The sequence below is a fragment of the Trachurus japonicus genome, chromosome 2 (genome assembly GCF_045865225.1).
Source record: "Trachurus japonicus isolate A0001 chromosome 2, Traja_1.0".
Taxonomy (NCBI): Eukaryota; Metazoa; Chordata; class Actinopteri; order Carangiformes; family Carangidae; genus Trachurus; species Trachurus japonicus.
Window position 1 is genome coordinate 12,818,770 of NC_140908.1, and position 27,996 is coordinate 12,846,765.

At 44.7% G+C, this 27,996-nt stretch overlaps 1 protein-coding gene across 1 annotated transcript; it reads left to right on the forward strand.

The window, feature by feature from the left end:
- The first annotated feature begins 1,525 nt into the window (after positions 1–1,525).
- mbd5 (methyl-CpG binding domain protein 5) lies at positions 1,526–27,995 on the forward strand. The gene is made up of 11 exons (XM_085801567.1): positions 1,526–1,655; positions 6,984–7,617; positions 9,780–9,882; positions 11,641–11,812; positions 12,482–14,863; positions 19,198–19,418; positions 20,109–20,589; positions 21,190–21,830; positions 23,786–23,859; positions 23,969–24,044; positions 24,613–27,995. The coding sequence occupies exons 2-11, from the start codon at positions 7,502–7,504 to the stop codon at positions 24,673–24,675; spliced, it is 4,329 nt and encodes a 1,442-aa protein (XP_085657693.1). The 5' UTR covers positions 1,526–1,655; positions 6,984–7,501; the 3' UTR covers positions 24,676–27,995.
- The last annotated feature ends 1 nt before the right edge of the window (position 27,996 follows it).

The following is a 27,996-nucleotide window of genomic DNA, read 5'->3' on the forward strand; positions in this document are numbered from 1 at the left end:
TTCCAGGCTATTCTCTTTATGCATTTTCAATATTTTGTTCCATGAAATGCTACAAAAAAAAGGCTCCAGGTGATAGAGCTGCTTGGTGGTAATTTTTATTACGTGAAACATTCCAATTAATGTTATTAATTATTAACATTACAACAATTTGCAGCTGGCAGTCTAGTAACCTTGTTAACACAACAGGCCTCATTAAATGTGACACAATAACTCCAAGCTATTAGCAAAATAACTCGTCCTGTTAATGAGATTATTAGTGAGTTTTATTACATCAATTTAGTTAGGTTTTTTTTTTTTTTTTACCCAGACAATGAACATGTCTTTACAATCATTATTACATAATTTGGTATAATTTCTGTTCATTATTTCACAATGAGGTTCATGTGTTGCACCTTGAAGAACCAAACTGACAGTTTTAGATGCAGTTTATACTGAAAATATCTTGTTTTCATTTTTAAATGTTAAGTATATTTATATTAAAATGATATCTAATCAATGTATGAGTAAGATTTCACAAAGCCTGATGCTCCCGATGTGTTTTGTTTGGGTTGTCTTTATTCCTACCATTCACTCACTTCATTTCCCACCCACCTTGACCTCACTGCCATCCACAGCTCATCTCTTTTTTTACATGTTAATGTATTTTTTTTTATTTTGTAAGTAAACCAGTTTCCTCGTCTGCCTTTATTTGCTGCCTCTCCTTGACACACCATTACATTTCCTATTAAATCTGAAATTTCCTACATTGAAATGATGCTTTTCAGGCTTTTTCATCTCTTGTCATTCAACAGTTAACCACATTACATTGATTCTCCACAACCACTCACCTGCAGCTTTAATGCATGCATTATTTATGCATGTCTCAGCCTTCAAAGATGACATAAGTGGATTCCTTATGCGCAATCAGAGGTCACCATATTATATACTATTATACAGTATATACACACTTATACATCTCAGATTAATCCATTATTGGAATAATAATCAGGTACAATGCAATCCTGTACGCAGCAGTTGAAATAACCTCCACCATAGTACTTCATAGCCTACTTTTGTTTATTAAATGACACATCTACATTCTTCATAGAGTTATTAAAGAGTGTGAATATTAGTTTAGTTTAGTTTATTATTTGTATAGCACTTTTCGCAGACAAGTGTCACAAAGTGCTTTACACAGAGAGTCAGAAAGACAGTTGTGTATCCAGATAATGGACACATGAATAAAGACAGTATATAATGCATACACTTTATACAAAAGCACACAATCACAAAATAAAAGAGACATTTCAAGAACAACAAGATGCAAGGGGAAATAGACATTAGTCAAATGCTTTTCTGAACAGATGAGTTTTGAGTTGTTTTCTGAAAGTGTCAATGGAGCTAACATATTATGCTATAAAAAACACAAGTCAATACATACATGCACATAATGTATATATGCACATTTCCAGCTGTGATTGCTATGGGTTTAATAGTTTTTATTGTGAACTTTGGCCGTGCACAGGCCAAAGTGTGTAACTGTGCACTGGATGAAAACGTGCATCACCTCTCCCATCTGCTGGCTGCTCCTGTTTGGGCGCATGCGCAGTGCGGCTCTCCATCATTTCCAATATCCCAGTGTAGGAGAACCAGCAGAGAGGCAAGAGAACTAATGGGTAGGCTTCTTCTTATTCTTATTTTTCCTAAAGGTTCAGAAACGCACTGTTGCTCGCTCGCTGCAGTGTTTTTAGCAGCGGTAGGCGTCCGCCGGGATGCCCGGCCGGCAGCGGCCAGTTTACGGGTTTGATTTGACGCAGACAGAAACGTTAGTGCCTGAAAAGCGTCTCTCTCTCTTTCCTCTTCTTCTTCTTCTTCTTCGCTCTCTCTCTCTCTCCCTCTGCGAACGCAACGGGTTTTGCACGGCTGTTAGCTAGTAGCATGCTAAGCTATAAGCTAATAAGCTATCCCGTGCTAACTCGGCCTGGCCCTGGCCCTGGCCTTGCCTTGGCCCCCTTTGGCTCGAAAACCCCAACGCGGGGCCTAGCTGCTTTTTCCTTCGACAATTTGAGCTCTGGACCGGGACCGCGGGTGCTTCACCTACGGGCTCGCAGGTCTCGGTTCGCTAAATAAATGCTAAAATGTTATTAGCGTAGCCGAGCTCGCCCTCTAATTCATTTTCGTTACAACAAGCTAAAGCTAACAGGCTAGCCGAGTAACGGTGGTTAACGGACAGCTGACGCTCGGCTGGCATGCTAACCCCCCAGCTAGTTCAGATGCTGCTGTGTCCCAATGCATCAAAAAGCCCAGTCAGACAGGACCGATTCCGCTTGTTGACACGGTCACTTTGTAACACCGAGGCTCGGAGGCGACTGAGCCCGAGCTGCACGTCTCCTCCGGCGGATAAACCACACAACCTTTGACGCCTCACGGCTGTCGCTGAGACGTTTAATAAAGCAACACTTGGCACAGTTGGAGAGGCAGACTGGCTAATGTTCACCAAGCTAATTAGCTATTATCTAACGTTTGGGCACCTGGGGTTGCTTTGGTATTGTGCACATTGTGCTCGTTACAGTCCATGTTGTCCAGTTTTTTTTCCAAGGGGTAAAGTGTTGTCATGTAGCTAAGCCAAGTTGTGTAGCTGTCAACTTTGAAGGCTGCTTGCAAATGCAATATGGCTAATTTACCCCCAGTGTTAGCCTTAGCCAACTCCATGGGGTTACAGCAAGATTTAACAGCTGGGTTGAGAATTAATGGCTTTAATCTAACCAGTTACTCAAAGAGCAGTGGTAGCAGCTTTATCTTTATGGTCTTGTACAGTTTGTGTCCTATTCCCTATTCCCTTTTTTTTTAATATGCTCCACAAACTGTAAATTCTTTGTGCTGTCTGTCCTCAACTCCTGCTTTATTTGACAACCTATGACAGGTGCTCTTCAATGCATTTATCTGATTACAAGTGCAGACACAAAAACAAAATGCATTGGGATCCATGCTCAAAAAGTAGTCTGGGGAATTCATGTGTGTAGCTAGCATGTCCTGCACCGTGCATAATGCATAATAAACACAATTCATATTCAAGGTGAATTTATTAGCACCACAACCCTTTAGTTTACCTTCGGGGGTGACCACGGATTTACATATGTTCTGTTAAACAGCATGTCAAGAGGTAGAAGTCACACGTGAGCAAATAATCTGGTCATAAATTGTCTATTAAATCGCACTTGACATGATTTCTCATCATTGTGTAACCTGTCTATCTGTCAGCTGGCTCAAAATACACGCCTTGTCTGGATATATATAGTGTTTGACATATTAACCAAATTTTAAATCAGATTAGGATGGGACTGCTCCGAGGCGCGTGCAGGGTCAAAACGTCTTTTTAGGTTTGTGTTGGTCTGAGATTGTGTTGCCTTCTCACTGTTATCACTTTTAATTGGCTTTATTCAATCGGCTCGTGTTAAGAATTAAGGATTCCTATTGTGACAGAGCTAAGTGAGACTCTACTGTAATCCACTCTTTGGTAAACTTGTGTTGTGCTGCACTTTAGTCTTTGTTTTGCATCACGAGTCAGTCGACGGTTCATGTTCCTGGTCTGGTCAGGATGAGCATCGACTATTAGAAGAGTCTGTGGGTTGGATGGACGCTTGTTACAGGCAAAATAAACACCAGACTCGCAGCATCTGTGATCACGACAGTTCTAAACAGCTGGTGCGTGCAATAATTTCACCGTAAAAAAATGTCAAAAATGACATTATAAGAGCCGCTTTAATGAAACCAGATCATAACAGGAAGAAATCAACTTCTTGGCCACGTAATAATGAGATGCACACAAGCTACTTTGTCTGATCATATTCTTTAAAATTTGGACATTGGAAGATTTTCATTTACATAAACTGCCATCCTTAATGGACCGCAAATTCAGTTACTCCAGAACCCCTGGCTTTGGCTTCCACTCGTCATTTTGATGCGATTTCTTATCGAAAACATGTTTTTTTTTTCTTCTTCTTGAGGCCGCATTGCTGTAACTCCCCAGTGCTCATATTTATGTCCTTCTCTGCATTAACTTCTTCCCCGGGTCCACATTGCTTATATGAAGTTTTGCAGCTGGATTGAGTCCAAAATGTGTTGGATTCCCATCCCATACGAGGCAGTCTCATGCCAAAACTGGTTGTTTACCCCTAAAATATGTCCAGACTGGCTGCTGCCTCTTCGCCCTAATATTACGATGTGCAGGAAAATTAGAGTAGTTTTACTTTTCAACTTTCACTTTGTTAATTAGGCAGATTTACATTCCTATATGCCTTTAAATGTATGACACGGACTCATTTTGCAGTCTTGCTCTGCAGTGACGTTGTTATTACTCTCCTTTGTCATTTATTAAGATGTTTTATCATAGGATTAAATTCAGGATCCACTTCCACTGTTATTTCAGAGCCAAATCTGGACAAATCCTGTTTTATTTTGCTTTTCAGTACAGCCAGATCAATCACTAATGTGATCAGGTGATTGAAATATGCAGCAGCGGTCGGCTCGGCTGTGCATTCAGGTAGCTCGGATTTTGGTTTCTCTCACGACTGAATAGGGGAATACTCCAGTACAGTCGCTGTGATTACATTCATCCTTTTGATAAGATTGTGAGCAGCAGCAGTCGTGCCGATCAGGGCGTCTGCGCCTTTCTGGGTTTGTGTTACTGAAACTTTTTCTTGCATCTGGATCCGAAACCTGCAGGAGAAAGCAGAAGCATCCTGAGGAAATGCACATAAGACAAAGCCATCATAACCTGTTTACATGCAGCTAAAAATACAAAAGTATGTACAGCAACTACACAAAAATATGTCTGTCTTCACTTAGAAAATCCACCTTAAGATGTTTCCACTGCAGGAATAATTGAATTCACGCTGCCAGATTTTTATGTCCTCTCCGTCCTGAGCTTGACCAACCTCTCTGCTCCTCTGTCCGTCCTCCTCGCGCCTGTTTGTCTCTCTCTCTCTCTCTCTTGTTGCTGTGGACAGTAAATGCAAAAAGGCCAAAAGCGTAATCTTAAAAAAAAGATCAGCCCGCAGTGAAAGGTTGGAGATCAGTGTGAGTACCGTATATAATTTGGACACAGTAATTGTCGAGCCATGAGTCAGGGAAACGGCGGCGGAGAGATGGGCAGGGAAATAGTAAAAAGTTGAGCTTTAATTCATGCTTTCACATTAGCAGGGTGGCACATTAGGGGATGGTAGCTTTGTGGCAAAGGTTGCAATTAAAAAAATAGAAAAAAAATATTATACATCACTTCCTCCTGCAACATCCTCCAACCCAAAAAAAAAAAAAAAAAGACAACATAACAAATAGAAATCTTAAAGATAGAGGTGAGATATTTGTCACAGCGGCAGACACTAAGCACTTGTTGGGAAAATAATTAGTTTTCCCCTCCAGTGTGAACACAACAATCGAAAATTATGTTTTCTCTGTTACCTCTGCATTTTCTGAACATGGAGTTGTGGGAAATTAGATTTTAATGATGTGGTTGTTTCTCAGATAGGACGACACTCCTCCTGAGATGAAGAGGCGCGACAGTCGCTGCTGCATATTTCCAGATAAACAGTATACGTTAAACTGCTGCTGTGTTTTAATTTTTATTTATCTTTTCATATTTTTTTACTGTGCCACGGTGAGCGGTGCCCTCCTCCTCTGGCGGTGGTGTCGCTGGGTTTGGTCTCAGCAGCTCACAGGGCAGTTATGAGTCAGCAGCAGTGGCGGCTGAGAGGAGGCTTTACATGGATCTCCATCACTCACCGGCTGAATTCAGCCTGATTTACCAGCTTTGATGGGCCCGCTACGAGTGAAAATCATTTTCTGAGAAAGAGGGAAAACCGCCAGTAATGCTGCATAAAAAATTAAACGGTGTCATCTTTTGATTAGGCGACGTTTTATATATGACAGCCGTGCTACTGCTAACAAAATGAGGATTTATCATAAACCTGCAGATGAACAGATACAGGAAGGCAGATCTGTTTCGAGGGCAATCCAGGCATTTTCCAAGACCCGTTAGCCTCAAGTCCTGGTCCGGTTTCAGTCCTTAGTTTATTTGTAGAATAAACACTCGGAGCATTGTGAGAAATTGAACTGCAGAGGACCATAAACAAACAGACACCAGGCAGCAGACTGAATTGATATCTCCACCAGACGTGTCTTTTTTTAAATCGGTCTTTATTTACTTCTACTCGTCCATTGCTCTGGATTGGTATCAGATCTTCCTATGACCTTATTAAGCTGACGAGATATCAGCTGAGCCCCATACAGTCAGTGATGGGATGGCTGTGCTGCTTATTCAATCCTTATGTTGCTGTTTTTTGTTCTTACTTGAACATATTACGTAAATAAAGGACTTGTAGTGTCTCCTAAATATTAAATCCTGCCATGTTTGCGAATGATTCATAGCCTGCAGAGCATTAAAAAAAAAATCTACGTATCCCAACATGCATTAGATATACAGATGAGAGTCCTCGTATTTCCTCATTGTCAGTTGGGATCAGTCGATATCCTGAGTTGAGGGAAAAATCAGATCAGGATTAGGTAGGGTCCACTGATCCATCGTCTTCACCCCTGATTCCCATTACTCAACCGCTGATTTCAACGCGGTGCTCACTGAACTTTATTGAAGGTAGCACGAGGCCAGAGCCCGGCGCTAAAAAGTGAGTTTGAGGCTCTCTGTGATGTGGAACGACACTGATGAAAAAGACAAATTTATCGTGAATTGATCTTATCGCTGGTCTTCCTAATCAGGTCGTTATTGGAGCAGATACCAGACTAATGGGTTATATCAGTGGGGAAGTACAAATGTCAGATAAGTCTGTGGTGGATATTAAAGGACACATATTTGAAAAAAAAAACACTTTAAAATTGTAGTTTTATCCATTTTAGAGCATCAGAAATCTATTTTATACCATTTACAGTATGTCATCTGTGCCCACAGCGGATTAAATTATAGACTGAACGCTCTTGTTCTCTCCTCACAGGAACCATGGGAACACCACTACCCAACCGCGTTTGGGAACCAATATGTTGAACTCGTCTTGACCGATCGAGGGACGGTATTCCAGGCGGCGGAAAGACAAATGGTGAACAACTACTAAGCGATAAAGGACTTTTCCCTCGCGCAAAAGCACGCAGCTCCCCCACCCCCCCACCGCCCCCTTCCTTCTCAGCCCCCGCCGCCCCCGGAGTCGGATGGCTCTGAGCGACAAGATGCAGTAATGGAAGTCCACGTGCAGTTCAGCACCGTAGCCATGAAGCAGCTCAAAGGGTAGGGTCCGCCGTGAGCTCGCCTCACCCTACCCGACCACCCCCCACGTTGAAGCATAACCCTGCATCCCGTCACATCCCATCATCCTCCTCCTCCTCCTCTTCTTCGGCCCCCCCATCACCCTCTCCACCACGGCTTTGGAAGACGAACATGACGCGCATTGCGAAGACGCTGGTTGATGTCTGATAAATATACCTCTGAGGTGTCGTCGAGCGTAAAACCAGTGGAGCAATGAATGGCGGAAAGGACCGTGAGGCGGGAGACGAGCGGCAGGCCGTCCCCGTCCAGGTCCCCATTGGCTGGCAGCGCAAGGCGGAGCGCGGCGGAGGGCTCGTCGTGTACATAAGGTAAGACCAGGTCATCAGACAAGTGTGTGCTACTTGAGACGGATCCATGAAGGGGGAGAATTTCAAACCACCGATCAGACGGACGGTCGCCATCATTTTGAAATGGAGAAAAACAAGCATCATACACTGCAAAAACTCAAAATCTTACCAAGAATATTTCTCTTATTTTTAGTCAAAACAAATCTCATTCTACTTAAAATAAGACTCATCACATAAAAAGCAGCTTGTTTCTAAGACATTTTTACTTCTTTCAAGCAGATTTTCACTTGAAATAAGTAGAGAAATCTGACAGTGGAGCAAGTTTTTCTTTCTTATTACAAGCACAAAAAACTTGCTTTCACTGGCAGATTTTTCTACTTATTTCAAGAGAAAATTAGTTTGAAACAAGTGAAAATGATCTAAAAACAAGTTCATTTTTAGGTGATGAGTCTTATTTTAAGCGGAAAGAGGTTAGTTTTGACTAGAAATTAGACATTTTGACAAGAAATAAGACAAATATTCTTGCAAAGATTTTGAGTTTTTGCAGTGTAGGTCCAAGATTGCCTTTCACATTCTGAAATTGAAGAGGAAAATAAAATTACATCGATTTTTTTAAAGAAAAACAACCATTAAAGGCACTGAAGGTTGTGTTTCTGAACTCATTTTGATTGCGAAATTGTTTTATCAAGTGTATAACAGGGTTGAAATGATTTTCAAGCTCTGATTTGTTCAACAACATGTCAGAAAAAACATGTAAAAACAGAAAAACAGGCCAAGGCAGGTTTCTTTTTTTATTCTGAATTGATATAATCAAAGAGCTTTTGGGTCTACTTTTAAATTTTGTGCATCCTTTGACTAAAAACATGAAGAAATCACACAGATATTTGACAGTTTCTCAGCACTGTATCTGATCATCGCCCTGTTTATTAAATTAACACAATTTAATAAAAAGTCTTTACTCTGTTTTGACAAAATTCAAGAAAAGACCATTTAAATTGTTGTCCAACAGAGAAAAGAAGCACATCATCACATCTAAGGAGCCATTTATCAATCCAATGTTTAATCTCCAGCGTGGCCAAAAATAGATGAGTTTAGTAAAAAACAAATTTCTCTCTGATATGCTTGTGGTAAACTTCAGCTTTTGTCGTGCGTTCCTTTCAAATCAGATAACCACCGATAGGTTTGTTTACTCACTACACATGGACGGAGTTCCTCTAATTGATCGGCTCGGCAGGACACGGACAGAAACACAGCGGCTGTTTTTGATGCTCTTCACAACACTCTGTTAACAGGTTGTTTCCGGTAAATTTGGGATGTGATTGGCAAATGTTAAATAAGCCCGATTTGACTAATGAGTTGGACATCCACTGGGTGGTGTGGACTAGAGGTCGGTGTCGTACGAACACCACCAGCAAGTGTGTTTACCAGCCACAATGAACCAAAGCAGTTGGCTGGTGTCAGGTTTATTTTGGGTGTTGGAAAGAATCCTGTCTACTTCTGTGACCGTGGCCTGATACTGTCACCGCACACTTGCATTTGCTCATATTCCTAACATTTAAAATGTGCATTAGCTGCAGGGATGTGCAGGCTACAGATCCTCTCGGTAGATATTTTCACTGCGGCTCCGACTGATGATTCAGTCGGAGCTGGATGTTTTTGTCAACTTATCAGTGCTATGCTGTTTGATAGAAACCAGTGGTACACAGTGTTCCTCTGTCATTGGTGGCAAAGGTATTCATAAGGTTTTCTTATTCTTTTGGATGCTTAGATTTGTATTCCTCATGGGCTAAACCTTCATTCCTGCAGCTGTGACCTCCCCATCATGTTCCTATTTCTTAAAATCGTCCTAGTTTTTTTTCAAATTGGGCAAAAATAAGAAGACATCTCCAGATTGAAGAAACCATAATAACAAGAAGAAATAATAAATAATGTTTGAATATTAGGATTTGATTGCATGGTTTGTTTTCTTCTTGCGAGTCAGGAATTCAATTGTGGAAGCTGAAGTTCTCATAAGGCAAATATATTATTGATTTCCAGGAACGTCGCTTTAAAAATTATACTGTATGTCCACCAGCCTTTTCAAACAGTGCAGCTGCAACATGTGATATCACAGGAGCATTTGTTCTCTGGAGCCGCCCCGGCTGAAGTCTGCCCTCGGCCTTAATGTTGTTTTCTGTGTGCAGTCCCAGCGGCTCGCTGCTGTCCAGCTTGGAGCAGGTGAAGACCTACCTGCTGACAGATGGAACCTGCAAATGCGGCCTGGAGTGCCCACTCATCCTCCACAAGGTAATGTTGTTGGTGTTTGGTAGATTTTTTTTTTTCCTTTTGAACTTGGCTCCAGAACACGGCTTCGTTAAGAGACGAAGGTCGAGGTCGCAATCTGCAAATGAATTTAAGGTGGTGTTATCCCAAAAAAAACCACACAGCCCCCCTGAAGAGATTAAAAACAATCATAAGCTAAACGTGCACGAGCAGGTGGCATATTGTGAAGGGAGGTGTTTTTAGCACTGCTGAGCCACAGTAGCAGAATATGTCGAGATCCACCCATACAATATAATAAACATATACAATATATTTGAACATACATGTCCCTATATCAAAGAGTGATGTTGCCAGATGTGTGTTACTTATATTATTAAAATATATTTTGGACGCAGCTGTATCTAACATGGATTTAGGATGTCTAAATTGTTGTATCTTATCTATCTATCTATGCCATTAATAGAAATTCAGCCCGTACAAGCAGCTCCTTCTTTTTCAGTCACATTGAGAGGAGAATATTTTTGTTCTTTAGTACGTTTTCTCATATTTACTCTTAGAGGAGAAGTAAAGGTCAGTGCAGACACTGCATCATTGCCTGTGCGGGGCTTTTGACCACTCGCTCGTATTGTGCAGGCTGCGTTTCATACCTTTTCGACACAGATGAGAAAACATTTCATTTAACATTCCTCGAGCCTCGCGCAATTTTAAGGTTTGTTAATTTCCGATATTTAATTCATTTTGCATGAATTAAATGGCACTTGACTGTTGCGTTTGGTAATTGCTTGTAAAAAAGTGAGTGACATCCAGAGCACGCCGGCGATCAAGAAGTGTGCACTCGCGCACAGTCGCTGAGAATGAGTGGTTGGCGAGATTGCTCTTCAGACTACATGATATTTTAATTCAGAGCAGACAATCAACTCGTGATGTGTCCTGGCCCCAAGATAGAAGACATTACGTATTTGACATTCATGACTGCGACCGGGAAGGATCGGAAAAGATGGAGAAGCAAGTAAACACCGTGTCACTCTAGTCGAACCAAGGTGAAAACAACTCCTGACAGGCTATTGTTAAACCTTAGCTTTTGTTTTTTTTTTATTGAAATTGTCCTTTGAGTATCAGAAAGTCACCGCTGTCAGCTTGAAAGGTGGCTGTAAAAAGTTTGGACGTTTGTCCTTCACGGAGTCGAGGTCCACTTGAATTAATGTCCGTTTCGATGAATTCCAATAGTGACCAGTTTTCACAGTAGAGGTAAAAAAAAGTATTAAAATGTCCAGAGAAAGCTCTCCAGCCACTTCCTGCTGCATAATCCACTCCTCTGCTCCCGTTTCATATGCTCAGGATGTATGAAATAAATTCACACTGACCACTTCCGCTGATCTCTCTGAAGGACCAATCTGCGACTGTCGGGTTGCTCTGAAGCATCCTCCGTATTGCATTACACGGAGTAATCCGAGCGATTATCCTTCTTGAAGCTAAATTTGTCCCCAACGCAGCCCCGTCTGTCCAATCAGGCTGATATCATCTCTGATATCTGTGAAAACGCCTGCTTCTCTGCTCTGTTATTGATGTTTTAATAAAGCATATACCCCACCGCTCTCAAAACACTCTCCTCCCTCCACGCCTTCACACTAAACTAGATCAGGGCTTCTCTTCCTTTACCCTGTGTTAATCTCATTGAAAACATTTAGGGAGTTCTTCCTCAGCTTTGTATGTTGTTGCACCCAGAACAGAAAAAAAATCGACGTTGCACCTGTGAATTCATTGTTGTTGATGTCATTTCAGGTCTTCAACTTCGACCCCGGGGCGTCGGTGAAGCAGAGGACGGCGGAGGACGTGAAAGCGGACGAGGACGTCACCAAGCTCTGCATTCACAAGAGGAAGCTCCTGGCCGTGGCCACGCTGCACAAGAGCATGGAGAGACACCCACCTCTGACGCTGACCAGTCCAGGGGGAGGTACGAGCACGTTTCACCTCAGTGTTTAAAGCAGAAATAAGCGATCTGGTCGTTTTGGCTAATGCTGCGTTCCAGGCAGGCTTTTGAAACCGTAAATTACAGCTTCAAGTCACAACTTACGACTTTGTAGCGTTCCAGGCAACCCACTCGTGTTTTTCCGACCTGTTTTACCTGTGAAAGTCACTATAACGGCCACTCGTAACTTCCGACCCGTGAACTCGTACCAGATCGAACTGGTACCACTTCACAGGTCGGAAAAACACCAGTTACGGGTTGCCTTGAACGCACCATAACGTCTTGTCAGCCGATGGAGTTAGCAGCCCCCGCCCTCGTCATGGATCTATTGGTCCTCGTCCCTACGTCACCACATTCAGGCGCATCCCTTGGCTGCACACACAGCCCTTCATGCCGTTCTCTCTCCTCATTGGATAAAACTTGTAGGATATGAGAAAAGTTTTCTCCTCGGCTCAGAGCAGAGCAGAGTGACTGACAGACCCGTGTTTCGATCCAAACACTCTATGTAAGTGATTGCTGTCGGAAGATATAACTATTTAAGACTTATATTAACACAAAAATATCGCTTACTTCTGCTTTAATATTTGATGGTTTTTATCTTGTCTGAGGTGTTGGTTAGTGATTTAACTCAAATATGTTTTGTTTGTCTTCAAGGTACATCGTCCGTGGTCGCCGTGCATTCCACGAGTCAACGAGCGATAAGGACTAAACCCCACGACGGCCCGCACAATGCTGTCGGCCCCGACTGCAAGAGTCCCTTCAAGATGATGATGGTAGCCGGGCAGCAGCAGCAGCAGAGGCTGTATCCGCCCCAGGAGATGGGCGGAGCCAAGCAGCAGGAGATCTACTCCGGGTACCCGAGGTCGCAGCGGCTGGGCAGCGGGGAGCCGGGCCCCAAATCCCCCTACCGGGCCGGGTACGGGGGCATGCTGAGCCCGCCTCCCTCCGGTGCTAAACTGTACGGAGATGGCTCGCAGTCTCCCGGCGCGGGCAGCCCCGACGGGTTCCCGAGGACCAATCCTTGTGGTTTTCCAGGAGCCGGCAGTCCCGGCTCGGCCTCCATCCATGGGAATACTAGGACGCCTCTTTCCCCCCCCAGCGTGATGCTCCACGGCTCCCCCGCGGGCCAGCCATCCTGCGCCATGACAGGGAGGACTAGCACGCCCCTCTCCCCGACGGCCACTGCCAAAAGCCCTGTCATGAACATGAACATGCCGCGGGGGAACTTCCCCCCGGGCGTGGATATGCCCCGCGCGGCGTTTCACCACAAAACGCAGCCCCCCGTGCACCCCGGGCCGCCCCCTCCATCTATACCACCTTCCTGTGCTCTTCAGAAAAGGCAAATGACCTCGGAAAAAGATCCCTTAGGCATCCTGGACCCCATTCCCAACAAACAGCACCCCACCAACGCCCCCAACCCCTCCAACTTCCAGCCTAACATCCACTCTCAGGTACCAATGATGAATGTAAACATACCCCCTCCCGCCATTGTCCCCTTGCCAAGCAACTTACCTTTACCCACGGTGAAGCCCGGGCCTGTGGGGCATGGCGGCCACATTCAGAGGACTCAACAGGGCGGTCCGGCTTCCTCCATGTCCCCCTCCCCCGTCACCTCCCCTGTCCACATGGCCGGGCCCGCTCTGGGGAGAGTGGAGGCCTCCCCTCATCGCTCGCGCTCGTCGTCCACCTCCTCCGATCACGGGAACTTCGCGATGCCCGCCGGGCACCAGGGCCCGTGCGGCACCATGAAGGTCCCCCCTCGTTCCCCCCGGTCGGCCATGGGGTCTCCCCGGCCGGCCATGCCCTCCAGCCCCTCCACCAACAAAACAGACCCACTCCACCAGTACAAAGACTCCCAGCTGCTGCCCGGGATGGGAAACTCCATCGGCTCCCAGCAACACGGCAACCCCATGTACTCGCCCACCTCGTCGTCCTCGTCGTCCTCGTCCCTGTCGACCCCCAGCGCTTCCCAGAAGGGCCACCCGGGACTCCTGGGGATGCCCCTCAACCAGATCCTCAACCAACAGAACGCCGCCTCCTTCCCCGCCAGCAGTCTCTTGTCAGCTGCAGCCAAAGCACAGCTAGCAAATCAAAACAAACTCAGCGCTGCCGGCAACAGCACTGCTGGCATGGCTGGCGGTGGAGTCGGTATGGCCGGCATGGGGGCAGGCGGAGGTAACGGAGCGGGCGGCGGGCACCCCGGCCCTATGAGTGGCCCTCGAGGCATGGAGGGACACAGCACTTTAAACCCCATGCTCCCGCCAAACTCCACCATGCTGCTCAACACTCCTGAAGGCCAGAGCGGCCGGGCGGCTCTCAGAGACAAGCTCATGGCCCAGCAGAGGGACCCCATGCGCAAGCGGAAGCAGTCGTCAGGCGCCGCCGCCGCCGTGAACCACGACAACAGCAACAACATGGTCTACAACATGCTCAGCAAGTCCGCCATGGCAGGACCCCACATGGCGGGGCCCAGCGCCACCGAGCAGCTGCGTAAAGTGGGCCGCCTCGGAAACCTTCCCCCCAACACCTCGATGGCCCAGCTCCTCCAGTCCATGAGCTGCCAGAGCTCCCACAACCTGGCCGGGAGCAGCCATCGCCCAGGTCTCAGCCCCGGACCGGGGCAGGGTCCTCAAGGAGCTGCACAGCTGCACTACAACGACAGCACAGGCATGGTCCCTCAGCAGAGTCTCCTCGTCCAGCAGAGGCTGCGGGGTCCAGGAGACGCCATGCAGCACTGCCAGAACATGGACACGTCCGGGGGCCATCTGGGTTCTCGTCCGGGCCAGTTCCCGGACATGATGAGCCCGATGCAGGCCTCCGCCATGAGTAACTGTGGGCCCATGGGGCCGGGCGGTGGACCGGTGGGCCCTGATGGCATGCCCCTGGGACGCCCCAACACTAACCCCCCACCGCTCTCCCATCCCGGCCCTCACCCCTCACAGCAAAACCTCCTTCACAGTATGGGGCGGACTAACATGGTGATGGTGCCACATGGAGGTGGTGATGGAAGCTGTACACAGACCATTTCTGATGCAGGTGAGACACCACAGCAGTACATTGTGTCTGCTAACAAGGCTAATGACAGAGCGACAATAAGGCTAAAAACTATGTCGATGTTTTTCCATTTTCAATGTACCAACAATATTCATACGCACAACAAGAGAAAGAAATCAGATACTGAAGCCTCAACGGTCGAAACCAATTCTATACATTTTTCTAATGTGAGAAAAGCAGTGATTACAGGCATGATGGTGAATTATACCTGTGTTTATAGACTGTAGGGATTCCCATGTGGGAAATAAGAGACTTAAAGGGATAGTTCAACATTTTGGCAAATTCGCCTATTGCCATAATCCCTTTAGTCATAGCAGTAGGTTCATTACCTTTAATTGATTCGGTGCATGTTGTTTTGAGATCGGCAGGGCAGAGATGTGAGCTGCTCAGTGAACACAATGGAGGTAATGGTACAGGTCCCTCATCAAATACACAATCCAACAACTCCAAAACACTCTTGTGGACAAGTTGTGACCTGCATATTCACCATACTATTAAATAATTGTGTATAACTATGTAACATTACGACACATGAAGTAAATACTCTGAACTACTTGCACTTTTGAAATCACTCCACCCAGCAGCCGTGTCTGGTATGTAGTTCATCGGTCAGATGTGATCCTTGTGTGGAGTGGAAGGTCAGTCTGTTTATTCAGCTCTGCAGTCAGATCACAGAAGGTCACTTCGAGCTTCAACCAATCACGATTAGTGACACGCGTGACGTCATCTGCAAGCACAGGACCCTGAGCCGATCTGGTAGCTACACCAGCTACCCATTTGCCTCGAAAATAACTGTCTCGTAATGTTACATGATTATTTCATAGTGTGGTGAATGTGCAGGTCACAACTTCTCCATGGAGCGTTTTGGAGTTGTTGGATTGTGTATTTGATGAGGGACAGGGGACCTGTACCATTCACCTCCATTGTGTTCACTGAGCAGCTCACGTCTCTGCCCCGCTGATCTCAAAACAACATGCACCGATAATTAAAGGTAATGAACCTACTGCTATGACTATAGGGATTATGGCAATAGGTGAATTTGCCAAAATGTTGAACTATCCCTTTAAAGTCAAATTAATAATAATAAAATTTATGAATTGTAATTGAAGTTCTGTGTAGATAATGCCAGGGAACCCAGAAATTGAAATAATCCTAAAAAATGATGACTGGTTTGGTGATTGAGCACCGTCTGGCTGGACGTTGGTGGTGATGTCCTGTACAGTTAATGACTGTGTTTCCCCCGCTTCCCTCTCCTGTCGTTATGATAAGCTACCAGTCGGATAAAGATGTGGTTTCTATGGTTATGAGTGACCAGAAACTGAGGGATTGAGGTGATAGGCCCTGAGCCTGGACAGTTTGGCTCCTCCAGGATCTTTGAGCTAATGAGCAGGCCCCTCATCTCTGGAAGCTCAGCTAATTGTCAGTCAGCCAGTGTTTCCCTTTGTTTTATTTGTATGCTAGCATCAGTCAATGGTGTAAGAAGATGGAAATGGGATCTGCATCACGCTTTAAGGGAAGCAGCCCAGATAGGGCGCTCTTAAGAGCTTCTCCCAGCTAGCTGGTCGCTATAGTAACGATGGACCCTGAATAGAGACCAGAGTGAAGCCTTTGATGAGGGTTTTGGCCTGTGTGTGTGTTTGAATGACTGTGTGTGCATGTCTACTTGTGTTTTACAGTGTGTGTGCTTCTGTTTATTTGTGTGCGTATGAATAACTTTGTGTGTGACTATGTTTAATTGTGTGTGTGTGTGTCTGTTTACACACATTCATGTTAGTGTTTGTTTTGTTTTTTTAAAAGATCTACATGTTTTGTTTTTTTTGTCCTCCTCTCTGTGTGCTGTGGGACCGGGCTCTGGCTTTATGTATTCATCATGCGTGTGTGTGTCCTCATATGGTTTATAATGGAGATAACACCGAGGTCTGCTGCAGGCCACCTGTTCTTATCACCAGGTGCCTTGTTATTCTGTGTTTCTCCTAAGTCAGGTCATTGAAATGAAGGTGGTGTTGTGTGGGTCAGGAGGCAGAGCGTGACGTTTGTTGCCCGCGAAGGAGAGGAAATAATCAGCTGTGACGTTTATATTTTTTAATTTTTGTGCTCGTAAACTCCAGCAACAACCATTTCAATCAATACATCTGAGGTTTGTGGTCGTATTTCTTCCAAACATGCATCGAAAGCAAACAACGGCCTCGTTTTATATTTCCTGAATTAGAAAATGGAACAAAGCTGATGAGTGTAAAGCTGCTGGTAAATACGACCGTGCCGGCGTTGTGTTTCTCTTCATCACTGAACCAACACGCAGGGCCGCGTCTGACTCGACACCATATGGGGTTCAACTCCGAGGAGGAAGATATGCAACCTGTTGTGTCCTCCTGTCGCTTATGTCACGCCTGTTTTTATGCAGCCGCTCATATATTTATCCGTTTAGCGGTGGAACCATCGGTTGGTCTCTTCTGGGGGAAAATCGGCCGCTTGTGTCCTGTTGTATTTTTTATTCACATAATACACTAAATGGAGATTAAAAGCAACCATACGGAGCTCTTTTTGGATTTACATTGAGTATTTTTCACCGTTTCTACTCTTTAAAAAGGATGGAAACATTTATAATCACGCAAATGACCAATACGGCAAATTAGCTGGTGGTAAAAGCAAATAAGCTCAGAGAGGCCGGTGGGATAAAGGGGATATTTTGTCACCCAAACGGCAGATGTGATGCTGCTGAGGAGCTGTGTAGATTTCCCACTACTTGAAGCTAATTTGGATGACATGTCAGGGATCTTAAGAGCGCTGGAAGCTCTTTGAAAGTGTCCTAGTCAGTGGCTTCTTAGCATTAGCCTCTGAGCATCTGTTTCTAGACAGCTAGCAAGCTTTGAACACCCCCTCCCCTCCCCTCCCCTCCCCTCTCCTCTCCACTTCTGCCATCAACAAATACTCCAAAGTTCATTGTAAACCCTCCTGCCACCCAGCTGACTGCCCCCCCATCCCCCAGCAGGCTAAAATCACACCACCCGACCCTCGTAACCCCCCCCCCTCCACCCGCTCATCCACCCAACCCGGCTGGCTCCCCCCGACAAGCTTCCTGGCAGCGGACAGCACCACCAATCATCACCCGGTAGCCATGGCAACCTCCCTCGGCAACAGCCGTCACTATATCATAGCGGCAGCGGAGGATGTGGGGAGGAGGAGGAGGAGGAGGAGGACGCGGGGGGAGGGGGTCGGCCGAGTCGTGGCTCTGAGCGTGAGAGGGGAGGGAGAGGGGAAGAAAGACAAGGGGGAGGAGGAGGAGGAGGAGGAGGGTGAAAAAATGGAGAACACACACAGCTGCCCTTCAGCTACGTAGCATCGCACCAGCTGCTCCAGTCGCCACTCGTCCACACACACACACACACACACTCGGCCTTAGAGATTTTGTATCTGCTTCTGCTTTTGTCTACATAACATTGCTGCTGGGCTTTCTCTCCATTCATGGATTCATGGATGCATTTGTGGCCTTGTTTTATATATTTATATATATATATGTTCCTCTGTACCACACATCCAGCAGTGTGTTTGTGTGTTGTGGGCGCAACAGATTGAACAGACTGTTCATGCGCAACTACTTCTTTTATTCTGAAAGTCTCTGTTGAGAAACACATGCTCGGCTCTGCTGTTCATTTTCCGGTCGGCACAGTTGATGTGAAAAGGTGTTATATAAATTCCACCTAAATGCTCGGCAGATAATAGTGTTAGGAGTTAATTGATTCTAAGTAGAAGAAGAGAGATTTAAATCCTCTCAAAAACCTGCAAAGTTTCAATGTGATTATGCAACACATCCAAATAGATTTGCTCTAAAGTTTTCATTTGATTAGTTTTCATATATAACTTGCAAAAGCCTCAAACCAAACAAACAAATTGCCATCTTCTTATGAACTATGGATTAAAGTAATGTGAAACATCATTTTCTCACAGCGAGTCACGGTAAACAGTCTCTCATCCCTGTCCTATTTTCATTTGAAATGGTGCAGTGTCAGAAGTAACATTTGCCGGCGTCATCATCAGCGTTTCTCCGTCCTGATGTCAGCATCACTGTTTTTTTTTTCTTTACTTTCTATTCATTTTCTTTCAGTAACACACGTATGCACCAACTGGGCACAAGACATACGATACAATAACATAATATAAGATGGCAAGAGGAGGATTTGGATAGGGAAAAACATTTTCTATTGAAGGGTTTGACCTTATCTCCATCTATATGAAATCAGGTCTTCCAGTCAGCGTCACTGTTTTCAGAGATGCAGCAGCTTCTCTCTGACCCGTTCGTCTGTGCGTTTGCTTTGCAGGAAACCCGTCGTCGCTGGGCTGCGGTGTCGGAGGCCTGCAGCCACATGTCGGCACCGGCGGAGGTCCCATGTACCAGCAGCAGGTCCACCAGGGCATGCAGCAGGGGGTGGCCTCCCACCCGGCCTACCAGGGCCAGCAGCACTTTCCCGACAACCCCCCCTACTCAGACGGCAACATGGCCAACGCCGGCTCCATGGCCTGCCTCTACCAGAACTACCAGGTGGGAGGATGAGTTGCTTTGAGTCTTTATTTATATAGCACATTTCATACCAAGGGATAACTCAATGTGCTTTACATGAAAATTAAAACATTTAACAGTATGAATTGAAAACAAACAAACAAATTAAAGGTCCAGTGTGTAATAATCGTCAAGGTTTATTGGCAGAATCTGAATATACTTGGTGTATAATCGCTATAAAATAAAATGTGTTTGGTTTTCGTAGCCTTATAATTATGTATACATATAACAAGGGTCTTGCTTTAGAGAGGGTCGCCATCTTGCGTTGCCATGTTTGTACGGCAGCCCGAACGGTAAATCCAGCCAACCAGAGACGAAGAAGGAGGTTGGAGAAGAAGGCGGAAGGAATCTAGAATCTGAATGCTAGATGTCATGGTTTTCCCCCCATTTTACACACTGGACCTTTAAAAAAAAAAAAACCCCAAATAGTAAAAATTGGAAACATTAAACATACAATTAAAAGCAAGAAAAAAAGAATAAAAGAAAGTACAGGAAAAAGATAGAGGAAAAAATAAAAACTGGACTAAAATAGAGCATAAAATATGAGTTTGCAGCACGAAATATTGATTTAATATAGGATTTACAGTGCAAATCCAAGATAAAGCTTTAATCTTAATCTTTACAAGCAAATATATTCAGAGAAGTTTCTAACCTTGATGTTTGTGTTTTCAGCAGGGGATGTTGCCTCACTCGCAGTTCGGGGAGGGGCAGCAGCCCCATGGGGAGGGGCATCCGGCGGGGGCTCCCGGCTCGGACCGGGGCCCCGGCGGAGGCCCCGAGTCGGTGGACGCCATCTACAGAGCCGTGGTGGACGCCGCCAGCAAGGGCATGCACGTCACCATCACCACCACGGTGAGCGGCACCACGCAGGCCAGCCCGGTGCCCGCCCTCAGCGCCATGAGTGCCTTCACCGCCTCCATCGGGGAGCCCGTCAACCTGCCCCAGGCCGTCAGCGCCGTGCTGCACGGCCACCCCGAGGGGGAGGCGTTGCCCCAGCAGGCCAGGCCGCGGCAGGTGAGGCCGGGCCGGGGGCAGAAGAACATGGATCCGGGGAAAAGCACCCCGGACGGCCCCGACGCCAACGACTACTTCCGCTCTCCGGGCCGCGGGACCCCCAGGGCGCAGTGGGACGGGGAGACGCAGCACGGGGGAGGTTGGTTGGTTTACTTTATTAACAGGGATGCAAACAGCGCGCCGAAAAGCGAAACTCGCTTTTTTCATGACCAATTAGGTGACTTGTGTGAATCGTTCAGATCCGAAGAGTTTTTGTTTTTGGGAGGGAGGGGGGGTGGGGGGTCTCAGCTGGGGTCAGTAAAATGTTTTTCTACCAGGCTGACGGTGACAATCCGTGCATGTCTGTGGAGCTGTGCGCCGCGGATTCAATTCAATTCAAAAAGTGAAACTAACACATTATATAGGCCTATATGTCCATTACACACTGAATGAAACATCCCATGTCTTTATTTATTCAGTTTATTTTAATTATGACTAACATTCAGTGAAGACCTAAAAATCACTATCTCCAAAATGGAAATATTGCAAAGGAATTTTTTTTTTTTTGCATTTTTAATATAGAAATGTTGGCCTTCTGAAAACTATGTCCATCTATATGCACTCAATACTTGGTCGGGGTTGAACTACTGGAAATTGACTTTTCCGTGATATTGTAATGTACTGATTTGTTAATGGTGAGCCCCCCCCCGCCCCCCACCCAAGCCTTTTTGATCACTTTGTTAATCCTGTCTGTCCTCAGGCTTCGACGCTCACAGCAACAGCAGCGCCTGGGGGGGCGAGGAGTTCCTGGAGTGCTCCACCCAGGTGAGGAGCAGCCCCTGCAGCCTGGCCCCCGCCCCGCCCTGCCCCGCCGACGGCTCCGGCGACCACCTGGCCCTGGCCCACGACAAGGCCTTCCTGGACGACGGCTACCGCTTCAACAACTGCAGCCGGACGCCCGCCAACTACAAGGAGCGTCTGGAGCAGACGGTGGAGCGCTGCGCCCACATCAACGGCGGCGCCACCCCCCACTTCGCCGCCCGCGGTTACGGAGAAGTGCTGGGCCCCCCGCGGCAGGAGCTGACGGGGGACGACCAGTCGCCCAGCTCCTCCACCAGCCTGGAGGGGCCGCTGGCCACGGCCAAAGACTACAGCCACTACAACGGCCACTTCAACGGCATGGCGCCCAGCCCCTCGGACACAAAGAGCCTGAGCAGCGAGGAGGACCTGCGGCAGCCGGACTCGCCGTCCTCGGAGCTGCTGCACTACCGCTCCCGGACCTTCAACATGGGAGAGCTGGTCTGGGGCCAGCTGAAGGGCTTTCCACCCTGGCCCGCCAAGCTGGCCGGCGACGAGCAAGTGCACAGCGCCGCTATGCAGCAGTTGCGGGAGCAGGCCAAGGTGAGAAGAACGCAGCCTGTGACCAACCACCTGTCGTCCTTTTACCGGCCAACCTGCATTTTCAGAATAAAAGCCCCGCCCACTGACAGCAGAGCTCAGCTGCTGCTCCACTTAAAGGGGCAACAAGGAGTTTCTATTTGGTTATAAAAAAGTCTCACGTTAATGTGGATGAATCTACGTTACCCACACTTGTTAATGGGCTAGGGGTGGGCGATATGGCAAAAATATCATATCACGATTTTTTTTAAATGAAGTCACGATTTCGATTTCATCACGATCTTAAATCGAAAATAGAAAAACAGACAATTTAGGCCAAAGAACCTTTCTGAACAGATTTTAATCTAAATAGTTGCAGTTTTGCCAACATGTGCAAACAACGTAAACATAGTAAAAGGTAAACAACAACACTCTGATAAAGTGCACTCTTGCAACATAAAAGGTAGCTTTCAATAAACATGAAAGTAAAATATCAATGAAGACATTACTGTTTGTTTTATTCAACACAGTCATTTTAACAGGATTTAAGTGTATCAAAACACTAAATAGCTGATTGAAAAGGGTCAAATAAAGTAACTGTTGTTATCTCTTTTAGCAAACTTTGCAAATGTCCTTTATTTGCGCTTTGCAGCATAGAACTGCAGTTTATAGAATGAGCCCCAGACGATGCTACGATCTCTGCACTTTGGCAGATCGTCTACACGCTCTAATCCTTCACCATCTAATATCGCCATATCGCCCACCCCTATTGGGCCCATTTTAGATAAATCTATGGTTTTGTCTCTATGGTTATTTTGTTATTATTAGTGGTGGTGGAAATGCTGGGCGAGCCGACCAGCGTTTCTTTACTTTCGGTTTTGCGGCGAGTCATGAGAATAACGCCGCCGAATCTCCGTTTATGGTGGGAACTACGACGGTATGTGATCGTCTTCCAACCTCTGACTTTAATTCTTGATCAATGAAAACATGAGTCTGTCTTGCGCCGGTCAAAGAATTTCACGGTGCGGAGGCTCAGAAATGTAGTGTGGAAACGCTTCGCTTTTCCAAAACTCCTCGTTGTCCCTTTAACAAACTCACCACACACACATGTTTCAAAGCCGCACTAAACATTTTGTAGCATCTTGGATGATTTTTATTTTGTATTTGACTGTAACACATTTTTCTTCCCATGCACATTCATCGCACCTTTCTTTATCCCTCCTGTTGTCCTTCTGGGTCAAATAGACCCAATCTGTTCCCTTCCTCCATCCCTCCTTCTTTCCTTCCTTCCTTCCTTTCTCCCTTCCTCTTTTGATCAAATTGACCTGATTTGTTCCCTCCCTCCCTCCATCTTTCTTTCCTTCCTTTTTCCCTTCCTTCTTTCCACAATCCTTTTTCCCTCCCTCCCTTCCTTCCTTCCCTCCGTCCTTACTTCTTCCTTACTTTTTGACCCAATTGACCCAATCTGTTCCCTCTCTCCATCTATCTTTCCTTCCTTTTTCCCTCCCTCCCTTCCTTCCTTCCCTTCGTCCTTACTTCTTCCTTACTTTTTGACCCAATCTGTTCCCTCTCTCCATCTATCTTTCCTTCCTTTTTCCCTCCCTCCTTTCCTTCCTTCCCTTCGTCCTTACTTCTTCCTTACTTTTTGACCCAATCTGTTCCCTCCCTCCATCTATCTTTCCTTCCTTTTTCCCTCCCTCCTTTCCTTCCTTACCTTTTGACCCAATTGACCCAATCTGTTCCCTCTCTCCATCTATCCTTCTTTCCTTTTTCCCTTCCTTCTTTCCTCCCATTTTTCCCTTTGTCTGTCCTTCCTTCCTTCCTTCTTTCCCTTCATCCTTCCTTCCCAGGAGGAAAACAGGAGGCTTAAACACATTTTTACCTGTTAAATTAGAATTAGATAAAGAAAAGCTGTGATTTCTGAAAGTTTCATGTGGTTGATATGAACCTCTCAGATGTTTTCTGTGCTCCTCATGCAGGTGGAGCCAGAGAAGCTAAAAACACTAACTCACGACCTGGAGGCATTTGACCGAGCCGCCAAAAGAGGCCTGAAGTGAGTGAACCTGCACACTTTATTGACTTCATTTTAAAACCACCTTGACTCCTGCTTGTTGCATCATCTCCAGTGTAAATAATGTAAAATGTAAAATGTTTTCCCACAGGCCGGGGAAACTGAATAATCACTTGGAAGCTGCTATCCACGAGGCCATGAGCGAGCTGGATAAGATGTCAGGCACAGTGAGTATTTCCACCTGACCGAATCGTTTCTCCTCAGGGTATCCGCGGGGTCTTGAAAAGTATTAAATGGTGATAAATCAATTTTGGGAAAATTAAGACCCTTAAAAAGTGTTAAAAAAAGTCTTTTCACGACATTATAAAGTCTTAAATTTTGAAGGTATTTTTTCTGAATTAGCTGTCCAAGAGTTTGAGTCCTAAAAAACATTGTAAAAGTGTGTGAATTTATCCATTTTATTAAAAAACAAAGATGAACCGGTACATAAAAAAAGAAAAGAAGATTGTTGTTTTTGTTTTTTGAGAGTGGAGCAATGTTTTTTTATATAAACTTTGCCTTTGATTTATTATCCTAGCCTATTTTGAATTCTGTTGTATCATAGTGGTCTATAGTCTTTATCACAAACTAAAACTGTTCAGTTAAAAGTGTCACTCATGTAAATGTATTAAAAAATATTGAGAAGGTCTTGAAAAAGTCTTAAGAAGGTATTAAAATGAACTTCAAGATTCCTGTATAAACCCTGCTCCTCCTCCCAGCTGTGCGGCGCTCACCGTGTCTTTCTTCTCCCGTCAGATCCCGTCGAGAGATCGTCAGGTGAAGCTCCCGAAGCCTAAGAGGAGGAAAATATCCAGATAACAATGAATGTGTCGGCCCGAGAACGTCCCTCAAAAGCCTCGGCAGACTCTTGTCCGTTCAGCCTTGACGCGATCTGAGCTCTCTAACAGGTGCTACACATGGACTTTCAGTGGTACATCTTTGTTCCATATCGACTTGACTTAATGACTGACCACAGAAGGTGCTGGAAATTCCAATCACCGATACAGTTTTAACTGTAGAAGACAAAAAATACAACGACAGAGAAAAAACTGAGAAAAAAAACATCAAAAATGGTTGCAATTTGTCTACAGCTCACTGAATTAACTATTTTTTTCTAGTATAAGATAGTAAAATAAACAAAAAAAGCTACAAGCATTACCTTACATATTTAAGAAAAATAGACAGTCCAAATATTTCTGATACATTTTCAATATGTATATAGATAATCCTGAAATTTCATGCTATTAAGAAATGTATGTAAATATTGTACAATGTCATGTACAAGCGTACCTAATGCACATTTTATCTTTTATTGTACAAAACAAAGCAGAAGAAGTGTACCAATGTCTTGGTTTCTATTCAGAAATGCGGTTGCGTACGGCCGCATGCATAGGATAAATAAGAATACAGCCTAAAGCTTTTATATGACGAACTGTAAGACGTGCTGTTTTTCTTTCTTTTATCATTTTATTTTCTTTAGTTTTATTTTTGTAACGTAAGGGAACAGCAGTGGAACAGGCACGAGTATGTGAGCGACTTCACACCAGTTTAAGTGTTCATTTCTTTGGTTTTTTTCAAATTATTATTTCAAAAAAGATAAAACAGAATGAACTTTACCAGCTGAAAGTGTTCAATGTTTCCATGGAAACCACCAGCTGCCTGGATCAGTGTTGGTCACTGTTCATCTGCTCCACCAGGCACCTTGACAAAGGAAAAAGCAGGACGTTTGGAAATGGAGATTTGTTCTTTAATAAAGAAGACGATGAGTCTGGTTGGCAGGTGAACATGTGAGTTAAAAAACATTGTATCTGGCAGATAAAGGAAAGTTGGTTACCTGATGATCTCAGAGGGGAAAATCCACCTGATCCGTGTCATTTTATGTCGTTTTAAAAATTATTTCTAAGAATAATCAACTCACAAGATGTTAATTGCTCAGTAAAGTCTGTTTCACATCATGTAAAACTGATCTTTTGGACTCTGGGGATTGATCCAATCAGTATTGAACAGGTTGAACGACTAATCTTTAATAAGAAAAAGTCATACAACATAAAATCACGTGCGTCGGCGCAGCCTGGGTGGATTTTCCCTTCGCCTACATCCCAGAATCAGAGTCTGCAGTGATGAATCATTTCATTTGGATGTTGTGATCACGTCCTAGTGCTCGTTTGTACAGTGTTTTCATTTTATTTTTCATTTTAGTCTTTGCCACAACGATAGCTTTAGGTAGAGGAAGTGAGTCAGAGACAGAAACACTAACACGGTGAAAGCATTTCTCACATTTAGGGGCCTTGTGTTTTCATTTTTTTTTTTTTTTTGGTTTGTTCGTTTTGCTTATTGATGTAAATTATTTATGTACAGTACTCCATATTTATTTTAAGCTTTACAAATATGCTAGATGGCAATAATACTACCAAGAGTTGAGAACTCAAGCCTTATATGTGTATATGTATGTTTCTTTTGTTTTGTTTTTTTAACAAGTGAATAGTTCATGTTTTCTCTGTCCATTACAAAGGTCTTGTTCCCTTTTATTTAAGACGTGAGCATCACAGATAACACTTTTTTTTTTTTTTTACAGTGCAACTTTTTTTTTATGTTACAGACTGTTTTTTTTTTAGTTGAAGAAAAAGAAAACACACTTATTTATGAATATGCACGTGTGAAAAGGAAAAGGCGGCCGGTGATACATGCAGTTTGAACACTAAGAGAGGGAAGCGTCGCTCCGAGAATCCACCTCGTGCACACACACACAGACACACACACACACACACACACACACAGGTGCTGCTCCTGATCAAAACTCAACCAACCACCTGAAATCACTACAGAATTATCTATCATGTGCAATAAACGTTAACAACGATCAAGCAACAGAAAGCGTTCCTCCTCCTCCGACTGTACCGCCCGCTTTCAAACACGTCGGCGTTTCCTCTTCTTCTCCACTCGTTCTCTTACTTTTCTTCTTCCAGGAAGTAGTAGTTATTTATTTGTAGCTTTACCATGTACACATACACACACCCAGCAGATACTCTAACCCAACTGAGGTCCTTCACCGTTATCAAACTCTCCCATACCTGACGCCGTTACTTGAACTTTTTGCAGAAACCTGCTTTGACGACTTAAAACCAAACACCACACTACTCCACAAACACCCACCGAGTGTTTTTTCTCTTATTTGTGGCCCCACAATGTCAAACCTAGAAGTCATTTGTACTGTATTTTCTGATTTCAAAACATTTCTTTCTTTCTGTATTTTTTTTTTTTTTCGAATCATGTTGCTCACTGAGAAACTGGAGGAAAAACATTTAGGAAAAAGCTCTTCTGAATTTGTAGCAAAATGATGCAATTGTTAAAAATGTTTCTCCACGTTTTCCTGTTCAGAGTTCAATAATCAATCGGATGTCCACGCTTTTCAACAAGTCCCGCTCTTTTTCAGTGTGCACACTCTTTTACTGTAAAACTGTGGCGAGGGAAAAATCCTCCGGTTTCTAAATGTGATGACGCGGTAAAGTTCATTCTGCCTCTCTTCTTCTTCCTCCTCTTCCTCCTCCCACCGTTTCTTTTGTGCAATGACATGCAGGGACCCGGTCTCATTGGGAACCCATGTGTTACAGATCTGTTATCAGTTTCATGTTATTTGTGGTCAAGAGTTCAAAGCCTCGTTTGTGTTTCCGATTGTCTGTGCGGTCTATTTTTTCCTCCTCCCGCCTGTGACTGTGTGTGTGTGTGTGTGCGTGCGAGTGTGATTTTTATTTTATTTTATTTTCATTTTCTTTGCTGAACTCGTTTGAATCTCATTTCTCTCTTCCACCTTTCTCCTCGTCAGTATTTTATTTTTTCAACTTGTAATTAAGTATATATTTTCTCACTAATATATACTTTACAAAAAATAGACTTGCGTGAAGTATGATGTGCACTTGATTGCTCTTGTTTCTTTTTCTTTTTGCATTAATGTGGGCTAGGGATAGTTTGTCAGAGTCCATTGTTTTGAGATTGTTTGGACTTTTTTTAATGGTTTGATGTAAGCAGCATTTTTTTGTAAATATTGTGAAACATTACAGGTCATGCAGTGATGTAACATTTTGAATAATGTTGCACAGATGTTTAAGATATTAAAAACATGGTCACTCTTACTTGAATAAC